Source organism: Rhinopithecus bieti, unplaced genomic scaffold, assembly GCF_001698545.2.
Source record: "Rhinopithecus bieti isolate Rb0 unplaced genomic scaffold, ASM169854v2 scaffold_3948, whole genome shotgun sequence".
Taxonomy (NCBI): domain Eukaryota; kingdom Metazoa; phylum Chordata; class Mammalia; order Primates; family Cercopithecidae; genus Rhinopithecus; species Rhinopithecus bieti.
Genome location: NW_016804646.1, coordinates 538,218 through 560,462, shown reverse-complemented (window position 1 = coordinate 560,462; position 22,245 = coordinate 538,218). Strand labels below are relative to the sequence as shown.

At 44.3% G+C, this 22,245-nt stretch overlaps 1 protein-coding gene across 1 annotated transcript in view; it reads right to left on the bottom strand.

Moving 5' to 3' along the window:
• SFT2D1 (SFT2 domain containing 1) overlaps positions 1–22,085 on the bottom strand; it is a 23,445-nt gene extending 1,360 nt beyond the window's left edge. The window contains exons 1-7 of the mRNA XM_017869544.1: positions 21,904–22,085; positions 9,252–9,338; positions 8,599–8,681; positions 7,430–7,511; positions 5,304–5,339; positions 3,801–3,859; positions 2,143–2,172 (exon numbers count right to left, since the gene is read on the bottom strand). Of these exons, the coding sequence (XP_017725033.1) occupies positions 2,143–2,172; positions 3,801–3,859; positions 5,304–5,339; positions 7,430–7,511; positions 8,599–8,681; positions 9,252–9,338; positions 21,904–21,966 (440 nt within the window). The 5' untranslated portion in view covers positions 21,967–22,085. The remainder of the gene's footprint in view (positions 1–2,142; positions 2,173–3,800; positions 3,860–5,303; positions 5,340–7,429; positions 7,512–8,598; positions 8,682–9,251; positions 9,339–21,903) is intronic.
• Positions 22,086–22,245: the final 160 nt, after the last annotated feature.

The window sequence follows — 22,245 nt, the reverse complement described above, 5'->3', positions numbered from 1 at the left end:
TTTTTTTTTTTTTTTTTTGGTAGAGACAGGGTCTTGGCTCTGATGCCCAGACTGGTCTCAAACTCCTGGGCTCAAGCCATCCACCCGTCTCAGCCTCGCAAAATGCTGGGATTACAGGCATGAGCCACCACACCCGGCACAAAGATTTAATGTTTTAAAACAACTAGGCCAGGCAAGGTGGCTCATGCCTGTAAGGCAGGTAGATCACTTGAGGTCAGGAGTTCGAGACCAGCCTGCCAATGTGGTGAAACCCCATCTCTACTAAAAAATACAAAATTAGCTGGGCATGGCTGCATGTGCCTGTAATCCCAGCTACTCAGGAGGCTGAGCCAGGAGAATCTCTTGAACCCGGGAGGCAGAGGTTGCAGTGAGCGGAGATCACGCCATTGCACTCCAGCCTGGGTGACAAAATGAGACTCCATCTCAAAAAAAAAAAAAAAAAAGACTAATGAACTGAGTTTTAAAAGTGTAATGTTTATAACTGAATCCTCAGAATTAAAAAAAGATTAAAGTGTGACCTTTCATATTTTTTTCCAGAACTGTTATTACTTGATACTTTCATTAAAAAAGCTTTCACCTAGGCCATTAAAAACATCCACTAATAAAATTCTTATAGGCAAAATCTGTACATTGCTTATTGCTCTCAAGTGCAGGATCCTACTAAGTGTCTGGAGAGGCTGGTCATTTTCTCGAAGTCCTGCCATCTCTTCAGAGCCTCTTGTACGGGGCATCATGTCTAGAGGTCCTTTCCTCGGCACCAAGAAGTACTGGAGGTCTCCTTGCCCTAAAGCTCCTAGGCATGGTAAATTACCCTTGCACACTCTTGGTTAAGCAGTTTTCTCACCTGTAGCTGGCTCTGTTTTGCTTTTTCTCCTTATAAGTATCTATCAGAAAGAATCATACATTTGAAATGGAATAAAAATAAAATTTCTACCAATTTGCTTCATTGTTCGTCTTAATCAGACAATTTTGCTGTTTTAAATATAAAACATATCTTTGAATTTCACAAACAGGCAAAGCTGTGCCTCACCAGAATCTTTTCTAAATCTATCAGATTGAAAATTGGAACTCGTTTTGTTTTCTCCTCCACGGCTAAATACATTTCTCTGGAAAATATTTTAAAATGCCAGTTACCTCTTGACATACAACTGTTTTTGCTGACTAAAAATAAGCATTTATGTGCAAGCCCTCATTTTCCCAGTAACTTCCTTTTTTATTGAGATGGAGTCTGGCTCTCATCCTGGCTGGAGTGCAAGGGCACGAACTTGGCTAACTGCAACCTCTGCCTCCTGGGTTTAAGTGACTCTCCCACCTCAGCCTCCTGAGTAGCTGGGATTACAGGCACGCACACCATGCCCAGCTAATTCTGTATTTTTTAGTAGAAATGAGGTTTTGCCATGTTGGCCAGGCTGGTCTTGAACTCCTGACCTCAAGTGATCCTCCCAAAGTGCTAGGATTATAGGCATAAGCCACCGCACTCAGCCATAACTTCCTTTTTTTAAGTAGAATTTGTTTTCCTGGAGTCTCTGTGTCCTATTTTCTGAACTCCTGAAGCCACGGAAGGGTCCAGAATCTCATCCACATTCCCTACTGCATGCCAGGCAGCAGGGCGGGAGGATACTCCCCACACAGTTGCTCCATGTCACCCAAATGTTTCCACACAGACATTATCATGGCAAGCTTCTATTCATCTCATTGAAAATATGTCTATTGCCGGGTGCGGTGGCCCCACGGTTGTAATCCCAGAACTTTGGGAGGCCAAGGCAGTCGGATCACAAAGTCAGGAGACTGAGACCATCCTGGACAACATGGTGAAACCCCGTCTCTACTAAAACACACACAAAAAAAATTAGCTAGGCATGGTAGTACGCGCCTGTAGTCCCAGCTACTTAGGAGGCTGAGGCGTGCGAATCTTGAACCTGAAAGGCAGAGATTTCAATGTGAGCCGAAATTGCACCACTGCACTCCAGCCTGGCGACAGAGCGAGACTCCATCTCAAAAAAAAAAAAAGTTTATTTCCTTTCAGGAAATTAAGGTCAACCCAAAAAAGTGTTTAAATAGTATTTTATGTAAAATTACTTAAATTCATTTATTTGTGTGAAGATAAGAACCAGAAACAAGACAGAATTCAAACAAGCTCACCTTGCATATGGGATGTACGACAGGCTATACCTGCAAGAAATATTCAAGCATGTTGAATCTTCATCTGAATCATGGTTTTTCTTTATGCCAAAAGGCCACGTCTAACCTTATAATAAACACAGCACCATGAGACTGTACAGTGGTTCTCAAAGTGTGACCCCGACCAGCAGTGAGAGTATCATGTGGGAACTTGTTAAAAATGTAAATTATTAGGCCCTACCCTAAACCTCCTAAATCACAAGCTTGCTTTAACAAGCAACCTGCCCTTTAAACAAGCTCTCTAGGTGATTCTGGTGCATGCTGAAGTTTGAGCTTCTTATAATAAAATAGAAACTGTACCAAAACTGATATTTATAGTCTCCTTTGGGATAAATCAATTATTAGGTACAAATTAGGCAATAAAAGGCAAAATACTAGAGAAAATAACCAAGAGATTTAAATTTAGGTTTCTTCACTAAATCAATGAAAAAGAGTAAGGAACATTATATGGTTGAGATATACAGAGAATTGCATTTAACATTCATTGATGTTTCACCTGTCAGTGAAAAGAGGGCCAAAAGAAAGGTGATCCCAAACTGGGTAACATCGAGTAAGAGGAATGTAAAATGGCAAAACCAGGAAGCAAAAATTAGGAAGCAAGCAAGAGCTGCTCTAAAGGAAAGGGAAAAGGAAAAGGAAAAGCACTCTTCACTAACACGGAGGAGCACAGGAGTTGTAGGGCACGTTTAATCAACCGCCCGGATATTTATGGCCTCTATGCTGATGAATTCTTAGAGTACAAGACACAAAAAGGCTAAGAGGAGGAGAGTCTGAGTAGGAACCAGAGCATGACTGAATATTCACAAAACTGGAGTGGGAAAGGCAGTGCAGGTGAAGCATCTCTGATCTGAAATGCTTGAGACTAGAAATGTGTTGGATACTGGATTTTTCTGGATTTTTGGAATATCTACATTACATTTACTGGTTATCAACCAAATTTGAGCATCATGTCAGCGTTCAAGAAGTTTTGCATTTTGGGCTGGGCATGGTGCCTCACACTTGTAATCCCAGCTACCTGAGGGGCTGAGGCACAAGAATCACTTGAATCCAGGAGGCAGAGGTTGCAGTGGGCCAAGACAATGCCACTGTACTCCAGCCTGGGTGACAGAGTGAGACTGTCTCAAAAAAAAAAAGAAAGAAGTTTGGATCCTGAAGCATTTTGGATTTGGGCTGCTCAACCAGTAACTTAAGAAGTATTTAATCACTGCCAATTCAGAAGACATCTCCAGATATCACAGGGCCACAGAGTCAACATTAAGATAAATTCCACCTTGTATTTATCCAGCAATAGAGTGGATAATGCAGGGAAACTCATCTTCCCTTGGTCTCACCCTGTGATTTGGTCTCACTTTCATGTTTTCACATGGCATCACCTACTTTTCTTATTTCTTTCTCACATTAGAAAAAAGCAGAACACATCACTACGTAACTACACGAGTACAGCACCCCATACTTATCCCTAACAGTACCACTGAGCCACGCTGTCAACTCCAACAGGACTCATCCCAGACCTCCCCTCCTCTGAGCCTGCAGGGCCTGTCTGGCTCCGAAACACCAGACGAAATGCTTGTCACATCTCAGGCAATTTTAACATTTTACCAGGATGAGGAAAGACTTACCAGGTCATTGACAAGAACTGCAATATGCAGAATAACACGGCCAGTCCCTTCTTATGCCACTAACAGTAGCAAAACAGAGGAATTATGAGTTTCAAAGTTTTAAAACAGCTTTCTCAATCAAACTTAATTCTTCTCTTTCAAAATGAAGATGGCTTCATTTATTTTCTTTACTAAATTTTAGTGTGATAAATTTAAGATACAGTTGGTCTGAAACTTTAGAATCCACAAAATAATTTCCTTTATAAAACTATATCCATTAATTTAAATATTGCAAAATATGTGACTTTAAATAAATGTTACTGAAACAATCGTGCATAGGCTGAAAACATTAAACTTTTAAAGGTGGTCAGGTCTTTAAAGTCAATGTTAACTTATCTAGATTCAACATTTAAAATCCCACTGAGATCTGTATGCCCCATGTGAAATTTACTTATTTTACTCATGCCTATTTGCTCCTTGAGTGACATTTTGAAGGAAAATTGTATTTTATTGTGATCTTCTGGAATAATATAATCAGTTTCCATGGTTGTTTTAAAAGATCTATTTTGAGAATTCCTTGTCCCTCAGTGTTTTACTTATTTATCTTCAGTCTACTGTTTATAGTAAACAGACAATTCCAAAACCAAAAATCAATGTTCTATAGAGATGTGCAAGAATATTCTTTTATCATTAATAAATGACACATAAATCAATCTCATATAACTAAAGTTCTGTCCTTACATCACCAAAATAAAAAAAATCTGGAATATTTCTGTTAGAATATGTCTAAACTACCCTTTCTTCTTTAAAATGGGACTTTTCTTGTTGATAGTTCAAGAACTGCTTCAAACCCTTTTGGGAAAATAGGTTGAGTACAATAGAAAAATATGATGTAGAATCAGGAAGATCAAAAAGTAAACGGAATTGTAACATTATGACTTCTTTAAAGGCTAGTGAAGAGCTGTTAACCTTCTCCACGGGGTAGGAGGAGGATTTCAGTTCCTCTGTCTCTCTGTTGTTACTATCTGTGTTTTCTGGCCTTCTCCATTGGTTTTACACCTTGCTACTTGGAGCGTACTTGCCTCACCACTGCAGAGTCACAGGGCACCCCTGCGGCAGCATGAGGGAGACAGCACAGCCCCTGAGCCAGGGCCTCTCACCACACAGGGCACTGTCAGAGGAGCCAACCGGGCCCACAAGCAGGTGAGCTCTCGGGCACACGTGTGTGTTTATTAACGACCTCTATGCTGTAGACAGCAGAATCTATGGCACATTTAGCCACTAGCTGGATGGGTAAGCATGTGTGTACATGTGGGTTTACTGACTACCTCTATGCTGTGGACAGTAGAATCTATGGCATTTTTAGCCACTAGCTGGACGTTAACATCTCAAATTTTAGGAATACCTAATCTTTAGAGAGTTTTTAAAAACCAGATGAGCTATTTTAACATAACGGTGTGATGACACTTCAGCTGGGGAGGGGCACAGAGTTAACTGAAAGCCAGCAGGGCTGGCATAACTTACCCAAAGAGCAGCACACAGGGTAAATATGAAACACAACTACAAGGGAAGAAAGAGTAGATTATAAATTTGAGACCCTTTCAAAAGCCTGATAGAAATGCATAAACTATTCTGCATTCATTTGCATAGGTAATATACTATAGAACAAAAGTAAGAATACAGCTGACTAGTTTTACTTACATTTTCTGTAAGTATTATTTTACTTTAAAGTCTACGACTGCAATATTCCTTGGCAAATTGGAAGCAACTAATAATTTACTCTGTTAAGTAAACTGAAAAATGATCATTCCTCATCCCTGTGAAAGCAAGTAGGCACAGGAGTGAACGTGAGAGGTGGGCGGTGTGGTGTTGGAAAGACCTAAAGAGATTCCAGCTCTGACGCCTGCTATCTGAGGGTCCTTGGTGAAGTCAGTGGACTTGTCTAAACCTGTTTTCTTCTCTTTAAAATGAGGAGAGTTCCTACCCACATGCTTTAAAGGGCTGTTGTAATGAATAAGGTAGAGTGCATCCATGATGGGCCTGAGCTAGAAGCTGGCACGTGCAAGGCTCTACGTGACAGAGCCTCTTCACCGCCATTACTAGGCATGATCTTATGTGGGCAGCAAATCAAACCAATCAAAGTGCTCCACCTTGGGAAACATCTTATATGTTCAAACGCTCCCACATTCTCTCAATTTGATGTGTGTTTTTGTAAGGTACAGTATGTTACTGAAAAGGTTGAGGGATAAGTGCCAGGATTTCTTAAATAAAACTAATCTAACTAAAATCTTCGTGGAATATAAACTACTTATATTCTAACAGTGAAATATAATTTCTTCGTAAGCTAAAGTTAAATGTTTATATATATGTTGATACATATGCTGTTATAGGAAATTCAAAATAACTGGAGATTACAAAAGTAAGAAAATACTAAGCTGAATAAAGACATAATAAATAAAGCTAAAATGAGTTTTCCTCTAGTGAGGGGATGGGAGAAGACTGCCAGGCAGATTAGAGTTAACAAACATTTCCTTGTAAATTAACATAGGTTAGCTGTGTTTGGAAAGCTCATGTTAATAGTTATAATGGTGATATTTAAATCCTTTAAATATCATAAATGCTTGAAGGCAAAAGAAATCCACAAGAGACACAGACCAGGTGAGTTAGGAGACAGAGGCAGGATGGAGAAGAGATTTGGGTCCCCCTCCTGCCCACAATACACGAAACGAACAGCTGAACACCTGGCACCTGTGTGAGAATGGAAACAACCTTTCCAGCCAAAGCGTAAACTCTAATCTACCCACCACCCAGGCTCAAGAAAACAAGGAAGATGACCTGAGAGTTGTAGACAGAACCCACAACGTAATGAAAGCACATTTAAAGATACTGTTACGGGAGCCATATTGTTAGAATGTGTCAAGTCAGCACACAGGAAAGGGACAAAAGTCAGATGACAAAGGACGCTGAATCTCCCTAAGAATATTCTAAGGACACAGAAGTATGGTGTCTATGGAGGGTGTTCTGGAGGGTGTCTACGCCCACCCTCCAAAGGGTACAAACTAACAATCCGTTGTGAAACCATCGGCAGGGCTTAAAAATGAAAGCAAACTCAGCTCTAGGGTTCATTTAAATACACAGCTACACCATTCCATATACGCAACAGAAGCGGGCTTTACCCAGCCAGTAGTCTTAGACAATACTGTACCATCTGAGCGCTGTAACACACAGGACATAATTTTTTATTTTTATTTTTTCTTTTTTAGACGGAGCTTCACTCTTGTTGGCCAGACTGGAGTGCAATGGCGCGATCTTGGCTCACTGCAACCTCCGCCTCCCACGTTCAAGCAATTCTCCTATCTCAGCCTCACAAGTAGCTGGGATTACAGGCACATGCCACCATGCCGGGCTAATTTTTGTATTTTTAGTAGAGACGGGGTTTCATCATATTGGTCAGGTTGGTCTTGACCTCCTGCCCTCAGGTGATCCGGCCTCCTAAAGTGCTGGGGTTACAGGCGTGAGCCACCAGGCCTGGCCAGATATAATTATTATATTCAGCACAACAAGTATACATACCTAAGAACAGGCAATTATTCATAAAATAACAGTGCAAATACTTCCATAAAAGTTTTAAAAATGCACTATTTACTTACGAGCATAATAATTGTTGCAAGCAATCTTGTTGTTTCAAACATTTTCTTCAGTTGCTTCACAGGTCCCATTAAAAAGCATGTACTATTTGAAACAAATAAAGTTTAACTGAGGTACAGGTCTACTAATGTATCTGGCTATGCAAAAATAAACTGTTTTAAAAAAGAAACCCTGTTGGTTTATTTAGTTAAAAATCTCTCGCTAAATCTGTTTTATTTTTTCCTTAACTTTATAAAGAAACGTCACAACTATTCCAATAAACATGCTATGGTGTGAAGGCATCCTCTTCAAAACGTAGGTGTCCTCAGTGTGGTATATGAAGACCGGATTAGGCTGTGAGAACTCCTCTGACAGGGATCAAAGGCACTTGGAGGAGAGGCTGCCCTGGGAGGACACAGGGATCTTCTCCTTGGGGGATGCATCCATCAGCAGGAAACTGAGTCTGCCAGTGCCTTAACCTTGGACTTCAGGCCTCCAACTGTGAGAAAAATTTCTATTCTTCCTAAGTCACCCAGTCTACAGTATTCTGTTACTGCAGCACAAAAGGGACTAAGACACATAACAACCCAAGGATGTGTCAAAGGTTCTCCAAGAGGGATTCTCATACTCCCAACCTAAAGTAGCCCTCAGTCACTACTGCCGCACCCTAGTTTAATTCTCTGCACAGCACCAATGCCATTCGATCTTTCTCTGGCTTATGATGTGAACATCTTCATTAAAATGTAAGCTCCACAAGAGCAAGGCCTAGAGTGCAGCAGCTCCAAGCCTGGGCTCCGGAGCCCACCGTCTGCAGGATTCCCACCTCAGCCACAATTTAGGTTCATTGCCACGGGCAGCACTGACTCCCCTGCTCTGTGCTAATATCTCCAGCTATAAACGGGGATGATAACACTGCCTACCTCACAAGCTCGTTGTAATACATATAAAACACTTAGAACAGTCCCGCACAGTAAGTGCCCCACAAAGGCTGGCTATTCCCAGCACTAATACTGTCTGTTATGGGAGACGGTATGTAGCAGCAGTCAATACATATTTATTTAATAAACGCAAATCCTGTGGCTGAATTCACAATATGCACAGAGCTACATAAACATCCTACTGGGAAAGTGCTTATTAGAAAGGTGAATTTGGTAGCAAGAGCAAACCAGATATTTTGAGAAGCCAAACGTACCTGGCTAACGCAGCAAGATTGCCGAGGGTATAAAACACTGCAAAAAGCTTTATGCCGCCCGGAAGCCACAGCAATCCAGTTCCCTAAGTTAAGATATTATAGTTATTTAAAAATAATTTTATGATTTTAATGGTTAAAATATAAATGTGCTACTGCAGTAATACAATACCAATATTATGCAAATACAAATGTTTAAATACAAATCTGCTTGTAGACAGTCTAGTCTGATTACACAGAAAAAACAGTTATTTTTCAATGTTATACACTAACTTGAATCTTCCTATTTGCACTAGCATATATAAATGAGCCATAACAAAACTTTTTTTGTGCTTATCAGTAAATCTCAGTCTATTTAAGTTAAATATTCATGCTAAATGTCAAGTATGAAAAGGTAATAAACATCTAGATTACTGATTTTCCAGATCTTTTAACACACTGATAAATTTTTCTTAAATTACTTCAACAAAACTCCCCAAAATATTAATTTCTACGTATTTTCATTGATCTCTACCCCTTTATTTCAGTTCAATAAATACGTTCCACCAAAATAGTCTAACAGGGATTCAGTAAAGGACATTCGTTTTTGGTACTAAATGGAATTATTAGTCTAACACAAAATAAAAATTATTAAACAATATAAAGCCTTAACTCACAAGAATGGAAAAGAAAATGCCACATACGAAGCAGATGGCAAACCATTTCAATCTGGTGTTGAAACTAAGGGATGAGGCATCCAGGACCTTAATAAAAAATAGGAAAATTGAGAATATAGTCTTAATTCACTACCAATCTGATTCTTTTAACTAAATTTAAGCAAAGTTTTAACACACAGTCTAAATAATTTATTTTGCATATCACAGTGTCATTTAAGAATACTAAGATTCCACGGTTGTTATGAGTAATATGACCATGGTCTGGGTAGCACATGATGCTGAGGAATAACCATTAATTTTGCTAAGTCTGATAATACGTTTCGCAAAAGTCCTTATCTGTTAGGGACAGCCAATATACACTGATATGGATAAAATGACATAGGAGATATATTATAAAATATACAAAGATTAAAAAAATACAGCGGGCAGATAAACAGGCCAGGCCAAACACTGAAACTGTTGAGGCTGGGAAAGAGTACACAGGGTTCATTACTGGTTCTCTCAGCCTCTGTAGGATGAATTCCTTGGGCTCCCAGATGCAGAGTCTGAGTAGATACTTAGGCAGGAACTGCTCTCGGAAGCCTTTAAGAAGTGAGGGAAGTGGAATAGAGAAGCGGAAGGAACCAAGCAAGGACATGGTTTCACCCAGAGTGCAGCGTGGGCCCGCAGTGTAAACGCACTGCACTGCCAAGTCCTGCCATGAGGCAGAGGCTGGCCTTCTAGACGCCACCTCCCTTCGGCCGGTCATTGGCTGCAGGCCGGGGGTGGAGTGGGGTGACTGCACCCCATAGAGGGTAGAGGACACTGGCCACCTACAGGAGGCAGCCTGAGCAGCCCCAGCAGAGACCATCACAGCACACACCAGACGGTGCCCATTCTAAGCTCTTTCAATCCAAGCCATGAAAGCTTTGGGCCCCTCCTCCACCACTGTAAAAACATACTTTGAAATGATCATTTATTCTAGAGCAACAGCATTCCTACACAGCATGCAAATTCTAGCCAAATTATGCGGGGAAAAGAGTAGAAATTACTGTGTCTACTTCCTACAGTATGATAACCCAGCAACAGTGGGTGCAATAAACACACTCAGATTACTAATTATACTATTAAAACATACTTTCCCAATAAGGCTAAAAAAAGTATATCGACAACAGTTGTGCAAGAAACTAGACACACACAGTAAGGATTTATATTCCAAAATTTAAATTTCTAATTTATACTACCACATCCACTTAAAAATAAGACTACATGCTTATATTTTCAAGAATAATGAAAAATAAGACGAAGTTCCATATGCAACAGCTCAAAATACATTTTGGTTACATTCCTTACCTCAAGAGATTAATCTGTGAATCCTTATGTAGCATGAAAAGCAGATAAAAATAACTAAGTATTCTGTAATGAAACATATATCACTCTTTAACACATTTTAAATGTTTTTTACGTTTTGTTTTAATTCACAGACATTCTTGTTTCCAGCAATGTCATCTGTTTACGGCAAAACTAAACACTTGATTTTAAACAAAGAGTGAACTTGCCTATAAAAACATCTAAATTTCATTCTTACTGATCAGGAAGAATATGAATACACACTAAGTATATTTTAACTACGCAGGCCAGAATAAACTGGAAAGACTGAACTACATAGTAATGATCTGTTAAAAAAAAAAAATAGAGATATGTTCATTAGCTTGATTTAACCATCCCACAAAGTATACATGTCAAAACATCACGCTGTACACAATAAATGTATACAATTTTATTTGTCAATTAAAATGGAAAGAATAAACTAATGATTTCTAAAGGTTAGGGTGAGTCCACAATGATGTGAGGATTTAGTGACAGGAAAAAGCATCCATTTTTCCTTCTTTTACAAGTTCAAATCACCCCATTGTTCACAAGTTCAACGCTGGTTTTCAATAGCCAGTTCTTCTCTCAGCAATGAAACAGCATGGTTATTTGTATAAAAGTAGGTATTTTTTCCTCTTATTGCCATCTTCCATGTACTGATCTTTAAAACGAAACAGCATGACAAATTATTTCCATTTGTAAACATGGAATATTCAATCCACAAGCAAATGATTTGTCTCAAGTCTTGCAAATTGTCCAGGATACAGAAACAAATACAGAGTTCCTAACTGCTAACTGGGAAAACTGCGAAATGCTTCAACATGAAAGAAAACCTGGCAGTGCATCTTCCAACTAGGAAACAGAAGGAACCCTCACATCTGCTTATCACAAGCATTTTTTTTTAGACGGAGTCTCACTCTGTTGCTCAGGCGCGATCTCAGCTCAAAGCAACCTCGGCCTCCCAGTCAAGTGATTCTCCTACCTCCGCCTCCCAATTAGCTGGGACTACAGGTCCACGCCACCATGCCTAATTCTTTGTATTTTTAGTAGAGACGGGGTTTCACTGTATTGGCCAGGCTGGTCTCAAACTCCTGACCTCATGTGATCACCCACCTCAGTCTCCCAAAGTGCTGGGATTACAGGCATGAGCCATAGCACCCAGCCTGCTTACCATAAGCATTTATGTGCTGCTGTATTTTACCAACAATCAGGAGCAATCCCACCAAAACCAGCAACTTTGTTAATCTCTTAGTCTTAGAAAAGAAATAAAATTGCCACCTCTTTCTCTTCCAAAACCACCGTCAATCATTTTACTTACCTGTTACCACAGAAAGGGGAAGCCAAGAGCATACAGGCCCCTCAGCAGGGACTGCTCTCCCTATTCCCGCCACAGTAAACACAGCACTGCTGGCAACTAGAACTTCATTAATTTTTTTAAAAAGCAGGTGAGAAACATAACAGGAAAATGTAGTCCTAGCAGCAACACCACAAAGGCCGAATGAGTGGCTCCCACAGCACAGCCGAAACCCACCCCCTTCAGGTGACGGAGAAGCGGAGGAACAGCTCTAATCCATGGAGGGCCAGGAAACAGCACAGCTGGAAGGACCTGAGCCTTGCCCGTGGGCTTCTGCCATCTAAACACAGAAAACACTTGTGGCTTTCCACTAATGATGACACTGAACCCAGTATTCCTCCCACTCCTTTTCAAAATACCAGTGGGTATAAAAAGACAAACTTGCACAGACAAGTGAGAAAAATAAACAGGCATCCCCAGACCCTCAGGCCCATTCCAGACAGAACTGACCGCTCCCCTAGTCGCCTGTTCCCCACACCGGCTGCTGTGGTCCACACTTTAGAGAGCCACCCTCTTCCTCCTCCTCATTCAGGACTCTTGATCAGGGGGCTGACCCAGATCCTTGCAGCATCTGGCACGGTTTCCACATCCACATGGGCAGCCTGGCCTTTCTGTTTCTCATTCCCTAATCTCCACTGGCATTTCCCCTCCAGTCCGTGACCCAGCCCAGGGCCGTCTTTCTACCCGAAATTACACCATCGCCAAAATTCCGGCTGCCGCTCTCCGACCACAGCAGGTTGGTTCCTTGGCTCCCACTGTGCTGACTCCTTGGCCTCCTGAACACCTCATCCGGCCCTTTTCCTTCTTTTCAGTGGCTTCGACAGAACATTCCAATTCCCTTTCCGCTGCCTCCACCTGGTAAAATCCCACCGGAGTGCAGCTTTCCCTCCTCCTGCTCCAGGAGGTGCTGAGCTGAGCTCTGCTGGGTGAAGTCAGGCACAGGGCAGGGGGGTCCTGAGCCAGTCCTCATCAGCACCCCACGGCCTGCACACTGCTACCTGGCAATCTAAGGCTTCTTGCTTTATCTCAACGTGCATTTTACTCTAACCTACTTCGAACCTCCACTTCCTGCCCCACGCTTCCATTCTTAGCAGACAACTTCCCCTACTTCACACACAGAAACCCAAAGTCATCAGTGAGAACTCCCTCACCTTCCTGCTGCTACCAAACCACAAAACCCACCCAGTAAGAACACCCATGCTCTCATCCTTTCCTGGTTCCCACAGAGCTGAGATCCACCTGTCCACCCTGCTTTACAGCCAACCCCTGACCTGCTCAGGGAATTTATGCTATTGGGCTTTTTCCTCTAGTGAAAGTGTTCTCACTCTCTGAAACTGCGTCCATCAACTTTTAAATAAGCTGAAACCCCTTCCATCTTAAACAGAAAGCTTACTTGACTTCACCTTCCAGCCTCTGTACACTCACACCTTCATTCATCCATCCACTAACTGGCTCAATACTTACTGAGTGCCGCTATGTGCCTGTTCTAAGTGCTGGGTAAGGGATCTAGCTCCTGGTTAAAAATCTATGTGCTGGCTGCTACAACAAAAATACCATAGGCCAGGCACTGTGGCTCATGCCTGTAATCCTGGCACTTTGGGAGGCTGAGGCAGGCGGATCGCTTGAACCCAGTTCAAGAACAGCCTGGGCAACATGGCAAGACTCCCATCTCTACAAAAAATACAAAAATTAGCCAGGTATGGGAGCACACACCTGTGGTGCCAGCTACTTGGGAGACCGAGGTGGGAGGATCACCTGAGCCCGGGAGTCAGAGGTTGCAGTGAGCCGAGATCACACCACTGCACTCCAGTCTAGGTCAGTCTCCCAAAGAGCCCAAACAGCTGTGGAAGCTCGTCATTGGAGGGCTGAGCTTTGAAACAACTGATGAGAACTTGAGAAGCCAATCTGAGCAATGGGGAACGCTCATGGACTGTGTGGTCATGAGATCCAAGCACCTAGCGCTCTGGGGGCTTTGGCTTTGTCCTGTATGCCACTGTGAAGGAGGTGGATGTGCCATGAATGCAAGGCCACACGAGGTGGATGAAGAGCTGTGGAACCAAAGAGCTGTCTCAAGAGAAGATTCTCAAAGACCAGGTGCCCCACGAACTGTGAAAAAGATATTTGTTGGTGGCATTAAAGAAGACACTGAAGAACATAGCCTAAGAGATCTTGAACAGTATGGAAAAACTGAAGTGACTGAAATCACGACTGACAGAGGGAGTGCCAAGAAAAGGGGCTATGCCTGCGAAGCCTTTGACAACCAGGACTGTGGACAAGACTGTCACCCAGAAATACCATACTGTGTCTGGCCACAACTGTGAAGTTAGGGAAGTCCTGTGAAAGCAAGAGACGGCTAGTGCGTCATCCAGCCAAAGAGGTCGAAGGGCTTCTGGAAACTTTGGTGATGGTTGTGGAGGTGGTTTTGGTGGGAATGACAACTTCAGTCATGGAGCGACCTTCAGTGGTCATGGCTTTGGTGGCAGCTGTCCACAGCGGTGGTGGTGGATACAGTGACAGCAGGGATGGCTGTAATGGATTTCGTAATGATGGAATCATTTCTGGAGGTGGCAGAAGCTCCAATGATTTGGCAATTATAGTCTTCAAATTTTGGACCCATAAAGGGAGGAAACTTTGGAGGCAGAAGCTCTGGCCCCTATGGTGGTGGAGAACAATACTTTGCCAAACTTTACTTTACAATACTTTACAAAACCAAGGTGGCTAGAGTGGTTCCAGTAGCAGCAGCAGCCATGCACTGGCAGAAGATTTTAACCCATTTAGGCCTGAGGTTGCATTTTCTGAATTTGAAAATCAGACCTTGGCGATGACATTGAACAGGAGAATATAAATATCTCCCACATGCTTAGCGTTCCAATAATGGAACATCAGGCATAAATGGGTTCACAAAACCAAGGTGGCTATGGTGGTTCCAGTAGCAGCAGTAGCCATGGCACTGGCAGAAGATTTTAATCACTGCCAGGAAACAAAGCTTAGTAGGAGAGGAGAGCCAGAGACGCGACACGGAAGCTACAGGTTACAAGAGATTTGTGAACTCAGTCAGCCAAGCACAGTGGTGGCAGAGCCCAGCTGCTACAAAGAAGATACGTTTTAGACAATACTCATGTAGAGCAAAAAACTCCAGGACTGTATTTGTGACTAATTTTATTAACAGGTTATTTTAGTTTCTGTTCTGTGGAAAGTACCAAGCATTCCAACAAAGGGTTTTAATGTAATTTTTAATTTTTTTTTGCACTCATGCTGTTGATTGCTAAATGTAACAGTCTGATCACAACACTGAATAAATGTGTCTTTTTTAAAAACGTGCTATGTAAAGTTAGTCTCCTCTGAAGCCATCTTGGTAAACTGCCCCAAGATCTTGTGTGAAGTCAGAATTCCTTCAGGGTGATGCCAGGTTCTACTTGGAAATTATTCACAGTCTGCTTGGGTGGGGAAGCCATTGTCTTCAGTAAGCTCGGTGTAGCTGAACTCACAGTTACTGCTGTGACCTGAAGCTCACCACTAAAGGGGATCACCCAAGCAAAATCACAGAATTATCAGTTATAAAAATGATTGTTGGCCGGGCGCGGTGGCTCACACCTGTAATCCCAGCACTTTGGGAGGCCGAGGCATGTAGATCACGAGGTCATGAGATCGAGACCATCCTGGCTAACACGGTGAAACCCTGTCTCTACTAAAAAAAAACAAAAAAATTAGCCCGGTGCGGTGGCGGGCGACTGTAGTCCCAGCTACTCGGGAGGCTGAGGCAGGAGAATGGCGTGAACCCGGGGGGCAGAGCTTGCAGTGAGCCAAGATCACACCACTGCACTCCAGCCTGGGCAACAGAGCAAGACTCGGTCTCAGAAAAAAAAAAAAGATTGTTGGCACATCCTATGCAATACATCTAAACTGAATAATGGTACCAGATAACATTATAGATGGGAATGAAGCTTGTATATCATCCATAATTGTATGTAGCTAATAAAACTATTTAATTCTCTTAAAAAAAAAAAAAAAAAAAACACTGTGGACTGGGCAGCTTATAAACAACAGACACTTATTTCTCACAGTTCTAGAGACTGGAAGTCCATGATCAAGGCACCAGCAGATTCGGCATCTGGTGAGGCATCTCTGGTTCACAGATGACACCTTCTGAGTCCTCACACAGCAGAAAGGGCAATGGGTCCTTTGTTTCCTCAACTTCCCAGGCTCCCACCGCAGCCTCCCATGTAGCTGGGACCACAGGCACACACCATCAGGCTCAACTAATTTTTAAATTTTTTGTAGAGACGGGGTCTCGCCATGATGCCCAGACTGGTCTTGAACTCCTTGGCCCAAGCAATCCTCCTGCCTCAGGCTTCCAAAGTGCTGGGATTATAGTCATGAGCCACTGCATGTGGCCTGGGGTCTCTTTATTAGGGCATGAAACCCATTCCTAATCACACCCCAAAGGCCCCTCCTCTTCATACCATCACACTGGGGATTAAGTCTCAACATAGGAATTCCAGGAGGACAGACATTCAGACCACAGCACTGTGAGTGATTCTGGGGCTGGCCACAGGCAATTACACAGGCTCTACCTGGCAGGCCTCCCGGGGAAAGCTCCCTCTGCACACCGGACTCGGAGCACAGTGCAGACTTGGAGCAGTGCAGCCCCTGGGGAGGTGCAGTCAAGGTCCCAGGCCCTTCGGCCCCCAAGCTTTTTCATGTAGTTCCCTTCCTAGCCCAGTGCCTTCTTTCCGAGGAGTCCTTATCTGAGGCCATGGGAGTGGACAGGACCCCCAGCTGGCACACGCCTGGCAGTGGTTGGGAAGTTCACCTTGACCATTCTAGCTTCACATGCCTCACCTGGCTGAAACCCTGCAGACACAAGTCACTTCCCTGTCCTTAATTCCAAGGGACATTTTCGAGACATCAGTATCCTTTCCAATTCAACAGCACAGGACACTTTGGCACTCCCTCCTGCTTGCAATGTTCTCTTCAACTCCCACATCCCACAGGCTCTCCTGACTGTCCTCCCGCCTCACCAGCTGCTCCTGCTAGGGGTCTCCTCTGCCACCTGAGCTCCCTCCACCTGGAAAGACAGCTTCCTCCTTGTGCTTCTCTACACTCTCCCACTACCCACCTCACCCACACCCACCATGGGAACAGTGAGGGAAGTAGATAAGGTAGATATATTTACAATCTTCTAAGTGGGAGAGGCAGAGAGAGCTTAAATTGTATATTAGGCAATTTTCTCTTATTATCATCCTCCACGCGGTGATGTTTGAAGTGAAACATGATAAATTAATGCCATTTGTAAATATGAAATACTCAGTCAACAAGCAAATGGACTTGTCTCAACCCGTGTGCTATGGTCTGAGTGTTTGCTGAAATCCTCAGCCCCATGGTGACGGTGGAAGACGGCCCTTCAGGAGATGATCAGGTCATGGGGGTGGAGTCCTCATGAATGGGATCCGTGCCCTAATAAGATGAGAAAGAGACTAAAGCTGCCTGTTCTCTGTCATGTCAAGATGTAAACAGAGGCAACAGTGTGACACCAGGAAGCAGAGGGAGGGCTCACCAAGAACCCATGAGCGCACCTTGATCTCTGACTTCCGGCCTCCAATAAGAAATACATTTCTGTTGCTTACAAATCACCAAGTCTAAGGTATTTTGTTAAAGCAGGCTGAATGGACTAAGACATCTCGCAAACTGTCAGCAGGGGTCAGTAGGGGCTCCCACAAGAGAACTCTGTAGAATGTTCCTGCCATTCTTGTCATCTAACTCCCAACAAGTACCTTATGCCAACGCCCTCACCTCTCCTTGGTAGTTACCCAAATCCAAACAACTCACTCCTCTGTTTGTTCAACAAGTAGTTATGAACAGCTATTAGATGTCAGGTACTTGGTAGGTTCTACATACACAGAAGGGAATAAGACAGAACCTAGCGCACTTACATTCAGATGGGGGGAAATGGGCAATAAACTCATGAGGCAGGTTTTACTAAGGACATAAACAGGGGCAGAGTAACTGGGTTAGAAAGGCCTCTCTAAAGAGGTGACCAAGTAAAGACATCAGGAAGTGACCAATCCAACTCTGAAAAGAGCCAGGGAGGGGCATTCCAGAAAAAGGAAATGCAACTGTCAAGTCTCCCAGGCAGAAGAAAATGGCTCCAACCGAGGAGGAGAAAGAGGGACGGGCAAGGCAAGCACTGGGGAGATGGTGGGGAAGCGGGCCAACAAGCAGTGAAGGGCTGAGAGGCCAAGGGAGGGATCTGGATTTTATTCAGGTGCTGCAGGAAGTCACTGAAGGATGTGATCAAGGGAAGAATATGATCAACTCTCTAAGATCTGGCTCAACATCTCTCCCTCCTTGACTTCTTCCCAGACATCTCAAAGGAGGGGTCCCAGAACTCTGGCTACCGTGCCTCTCCCCTGGGCTCAAAACACCTCCACAGGAGGGCAACGCAGCCTGGATGTCAGCATGCTCCCCTATGACCTTCACTGCCTCACCCAACTCCTCAACTGGCCTAGAACTATCCCTGTCAAGACCCAATTCCAACGTGCCCACCATCCTGGTTACGTCTTGCTGCACAAGAAGTGCAACACTCTCAGGTCATCCCTCACCCCATTCAGGTCTGTGCACCTTTAATCCCATCTTATCTCCTACCTATCTCCAAAAACCAACAGCAAACCTCCCTATGTCCTCACTCTCTCCTCTGAGGATCCTCTCGCCTTCCTGCTAGGTTTGAAATTTAGTCTCTAGGGACAGCGCTCTCCCCTACGAATCCTGCACCACTTGGACAGGCAGTGAGCCAGGTGTCTTCCCTCCTCACTGCCACTTCCTGCCCCTTCCTCCTCCCTAGAGACACCTACTTTCCAAGTCACTCCTCAACAGCCCCCTAGCAACAATCCCCTCTTGCCTGCACCATAATTTTCCCCTTTCCTGGACCATTCCCAATGCACAGAAACATCCAGCATTTTCCTTGGGAAAATGACATGTTCCCCAACCTCACTGCATCCTTCAACTACCATCCACTTCTTTGCTCCACAGGAAAAATCACTGAGATAGCCATACTGTCTCCATCTTCTTCCTATTCTCCCCTGACTTCAATCAGGCCTCTGTCCCCATCCAGCCACCAAGACTGCTCTCATGGAAGTGACAACTGATAACCTCCACAGGTAACCTGCTCTTAACTTCTGAAACCATTAACAATACTGGGTCCCCTCCCCTTCCTAAAGCACTCTCTTCCCTCACTTTCTGGGACATCCTTCTCTCTGGGTTCTCCTCCTCCTCCTCTCGCCAATCCTCTCAGCTGTCTTTGCTGGCTGCTGCTCATCCTCTAAACCTCTACACACCAGAGAAAACCAGAGGTCCAACCTTGGATCTCATCTGTTTTCTACTTGACGATCTCATCTCTCTCCTATTTCCTCCCACAAACTCTACAGTCTTATGTTCAACTGCTTTCCTGACATCTCCACTTGGATGCTACCTGGATCTCAGACCTCACATCCACACTGAAATAATTTTCCTCCCTGAACCTGCTCCTCCCACATTCACTTAATGGCAACTCCACCTCTCCAGACGCTTAGGTCGCATGCATGAGGCATCCTTGCCTCCTCTCACTCACACATCCAATCTGTCAACAGTGAGGCCTGCTGGCTGCACACTCGGACTATTTACAGAATCTGACCACTTGTTTGTTTTTTAAACAGGCTTTTTTGCTTTTTAAACGACTTGTATCACTGATTCGAGCCACAGTCATCTCTTGCCAGGACAACTGTACTTGTTTCCAGCCCAGTCTCTGGGCTTCTAACCTTGCCTCTACAGTTTGTTCTCCACAGAGCAGCCAGAGTGATCCTTTAAAACCCAAGTCGGTCACACCACCACTCTGCTCAAAACCCCAAGGCTTCCTATCACCCTCAGAGTAAAGCTAAAATCCTTTCTATGGCCTATGAGAACCCCCACAATTGAGAATCCCCCTTCCTGCCTCACCTTCTCTCTTACAATTGTCCCCCTTCTCTGCCCCGCTGCTAGAGCCCCTCTGGCCTCCTTACTGGCCCTGAACATGCTGACTACACTCCACTCGGGACTCTGTATCTGCTGGGCCCTCTGCCTTGGAGGCTCTTATTCACAGGACGCTCAGACATCCCAGCAGCTCTTCTGAGCTGTGCACACATGATTCCCTGGCAGGAAGGCCTTATCTAAGTAATATGGCAACCCCAACCTCCTCAATCTGCTCTGACTACTTCTGTGGTTGTCTGACACATTATACACTTACTTGTTTATTCATTGTTTCCTCCAATTAAAATTAAAGTTCCATGTGAAAGAGGTATTTGCACTGGTCACTTGTTATTAACACCTGCATCTTGAACAATGTCAAACATATGCAGGAACTTGAATATTTGTTAATGAACGATCACCTCCTCTGAACTCGCAGCACTTGTCTATACAAGCCAGTCATTCTAGTCTTTGATTACTTCTCCACATATCTTTTCTCCCCTCTAGACAGTGGGCTCAAGATAAGTGATATTACCTTCGCATCTCCAAAGTTTAGAGTAGCATTGTCCAATAGAATTTTCTGCAATGCAAATGTTCTATATCTGCACTGTTCAATACACTAGCCTTTAACCACATGTGTCTACTGAACACGTGAAATGTGGTTGCTGTGACTAAGGAACTGAATGTTAAATTTTATTTAATTTTAATTAATTTAAATTTAATTGCTCCAGGCGCTGTGGCTCAAGCCTGTCATTCCAACACTTTGGGAGGTCAAGGTGGGCGGATCACTTGAGGTCAGGAGTCCGAGACTAGCCGGACCAACATGGTGAAATCCCCATCTCTACTAAAAATACAAAATAATTAGCAGGGTATGGCGGCAGGTGCCTGTAATCCCAGCTACTCAGGAGGCTGAGGCAGGAGAATTGCTTGAACCTGGGAGGCAGAGGTTGCAGTGAGTCGAGATCGCACCACTGCACTCCAGCCTGAGCGACAAAGCAAGACTCCATCTCAAAAAAAAAAAAAAAAAAAATTAATTGGCCACATGTGGCTGTGGTAATGTAGAGTTACAGAGCGCAATGAGAACAGATACTTGTCTTACACTCTCTGAACCCAAAACTCTAGCCCAGAACTCTGCCCACAAGAAGTGCTGAGTAAGTATAATGACAAGGAAGTCAGGAAGAGACAAACAGAAGATCCTTATGAAATACAATTTTAAATGTCCAACTTCTGCGACAGCGCACAACATGCAATATAATCTCAAGCAATAACAAAAACACTTATACCGCAGTTCCTGCTCCACTGCTACTTTGAACCTTCTTGCTGAAGAAAGTAACCCTTATCAAGTCTCGCTGGTAAGGCGCAGACACAAGGGCTTTTATTAAGAAAGGGAAAAAAAATTATCTTACCAGGGCTCACTGCCTTAACAGAAAATTTTTAATTCAATATAATTTCACTTATCAATGTCCTGTTTATTTTTCCTCCAGTCTCCCTATTTCCAAAAGACCAACCTCCCCCCCACACATAGTACCTCCTTTACCTCCAGAGACAAACAGATGCAACAAGCTTTAGGGTCTCGGCTCACTGCAGCTCTCAGGATAAATGCCCTGCATAGCTACTTACGCTGCATAGCCGGAGGCCAAACCCCGCACTAGGCTCAGAAAACCAAATAGGGTGTGGGAGCGATGGATTATTTGGGACAGCGAAGGCAGGCGTTGGTGGGTTCCTGAGAGTTAGAAGACCAGATTGAAGAGTTGGAGGGTGGGTCTCAAAGGGGGTTTAAGTAGACCCCATGGAAACAGGAAGGTTCTCAAATTCTCCCCAGGAAGCAGACGGAGCCCTCTTAAATCAACCGGCAGAGCAGAGGAGGCCCAGACCCCCGGCCTCGCACCCACCCCACCCGCTCGGCCGGTCCTCACTGCGGCCGGGGCCGGCGGGCAGCCCCGGGACTGGACGAGGGCGCGGGTTTCCTACCTGCGCGGTTAGGCCCTGCTCCTCGTCGTCCTGGCCGCTCAGGACCCGCCGCAGCTTCTCCATGGCCCCGTTCCAGGGCCGTAGCGCCCGCCACTCTGTTGCCGGCCCCTGACGCGCACCAGGAAACCCGGAACCCGAATCCCACAGAGCAGCCGGAAGTCCGGTCCCGCACACTTCCGGCTCGTCAGCGCTGCCAGGGCGGCCGCCGTAGCAATGGGTGCATGCTCACCAGCGTTTCTCTCTGGCCTGGACGTGGTCCGTGAAGTCTGCGTAGTGGCCGCTGATGGTGGGGCTGTCGCTTCCCACTGTCCTCGAGGTGCAGAGTGGCAACGCGCGGGGACA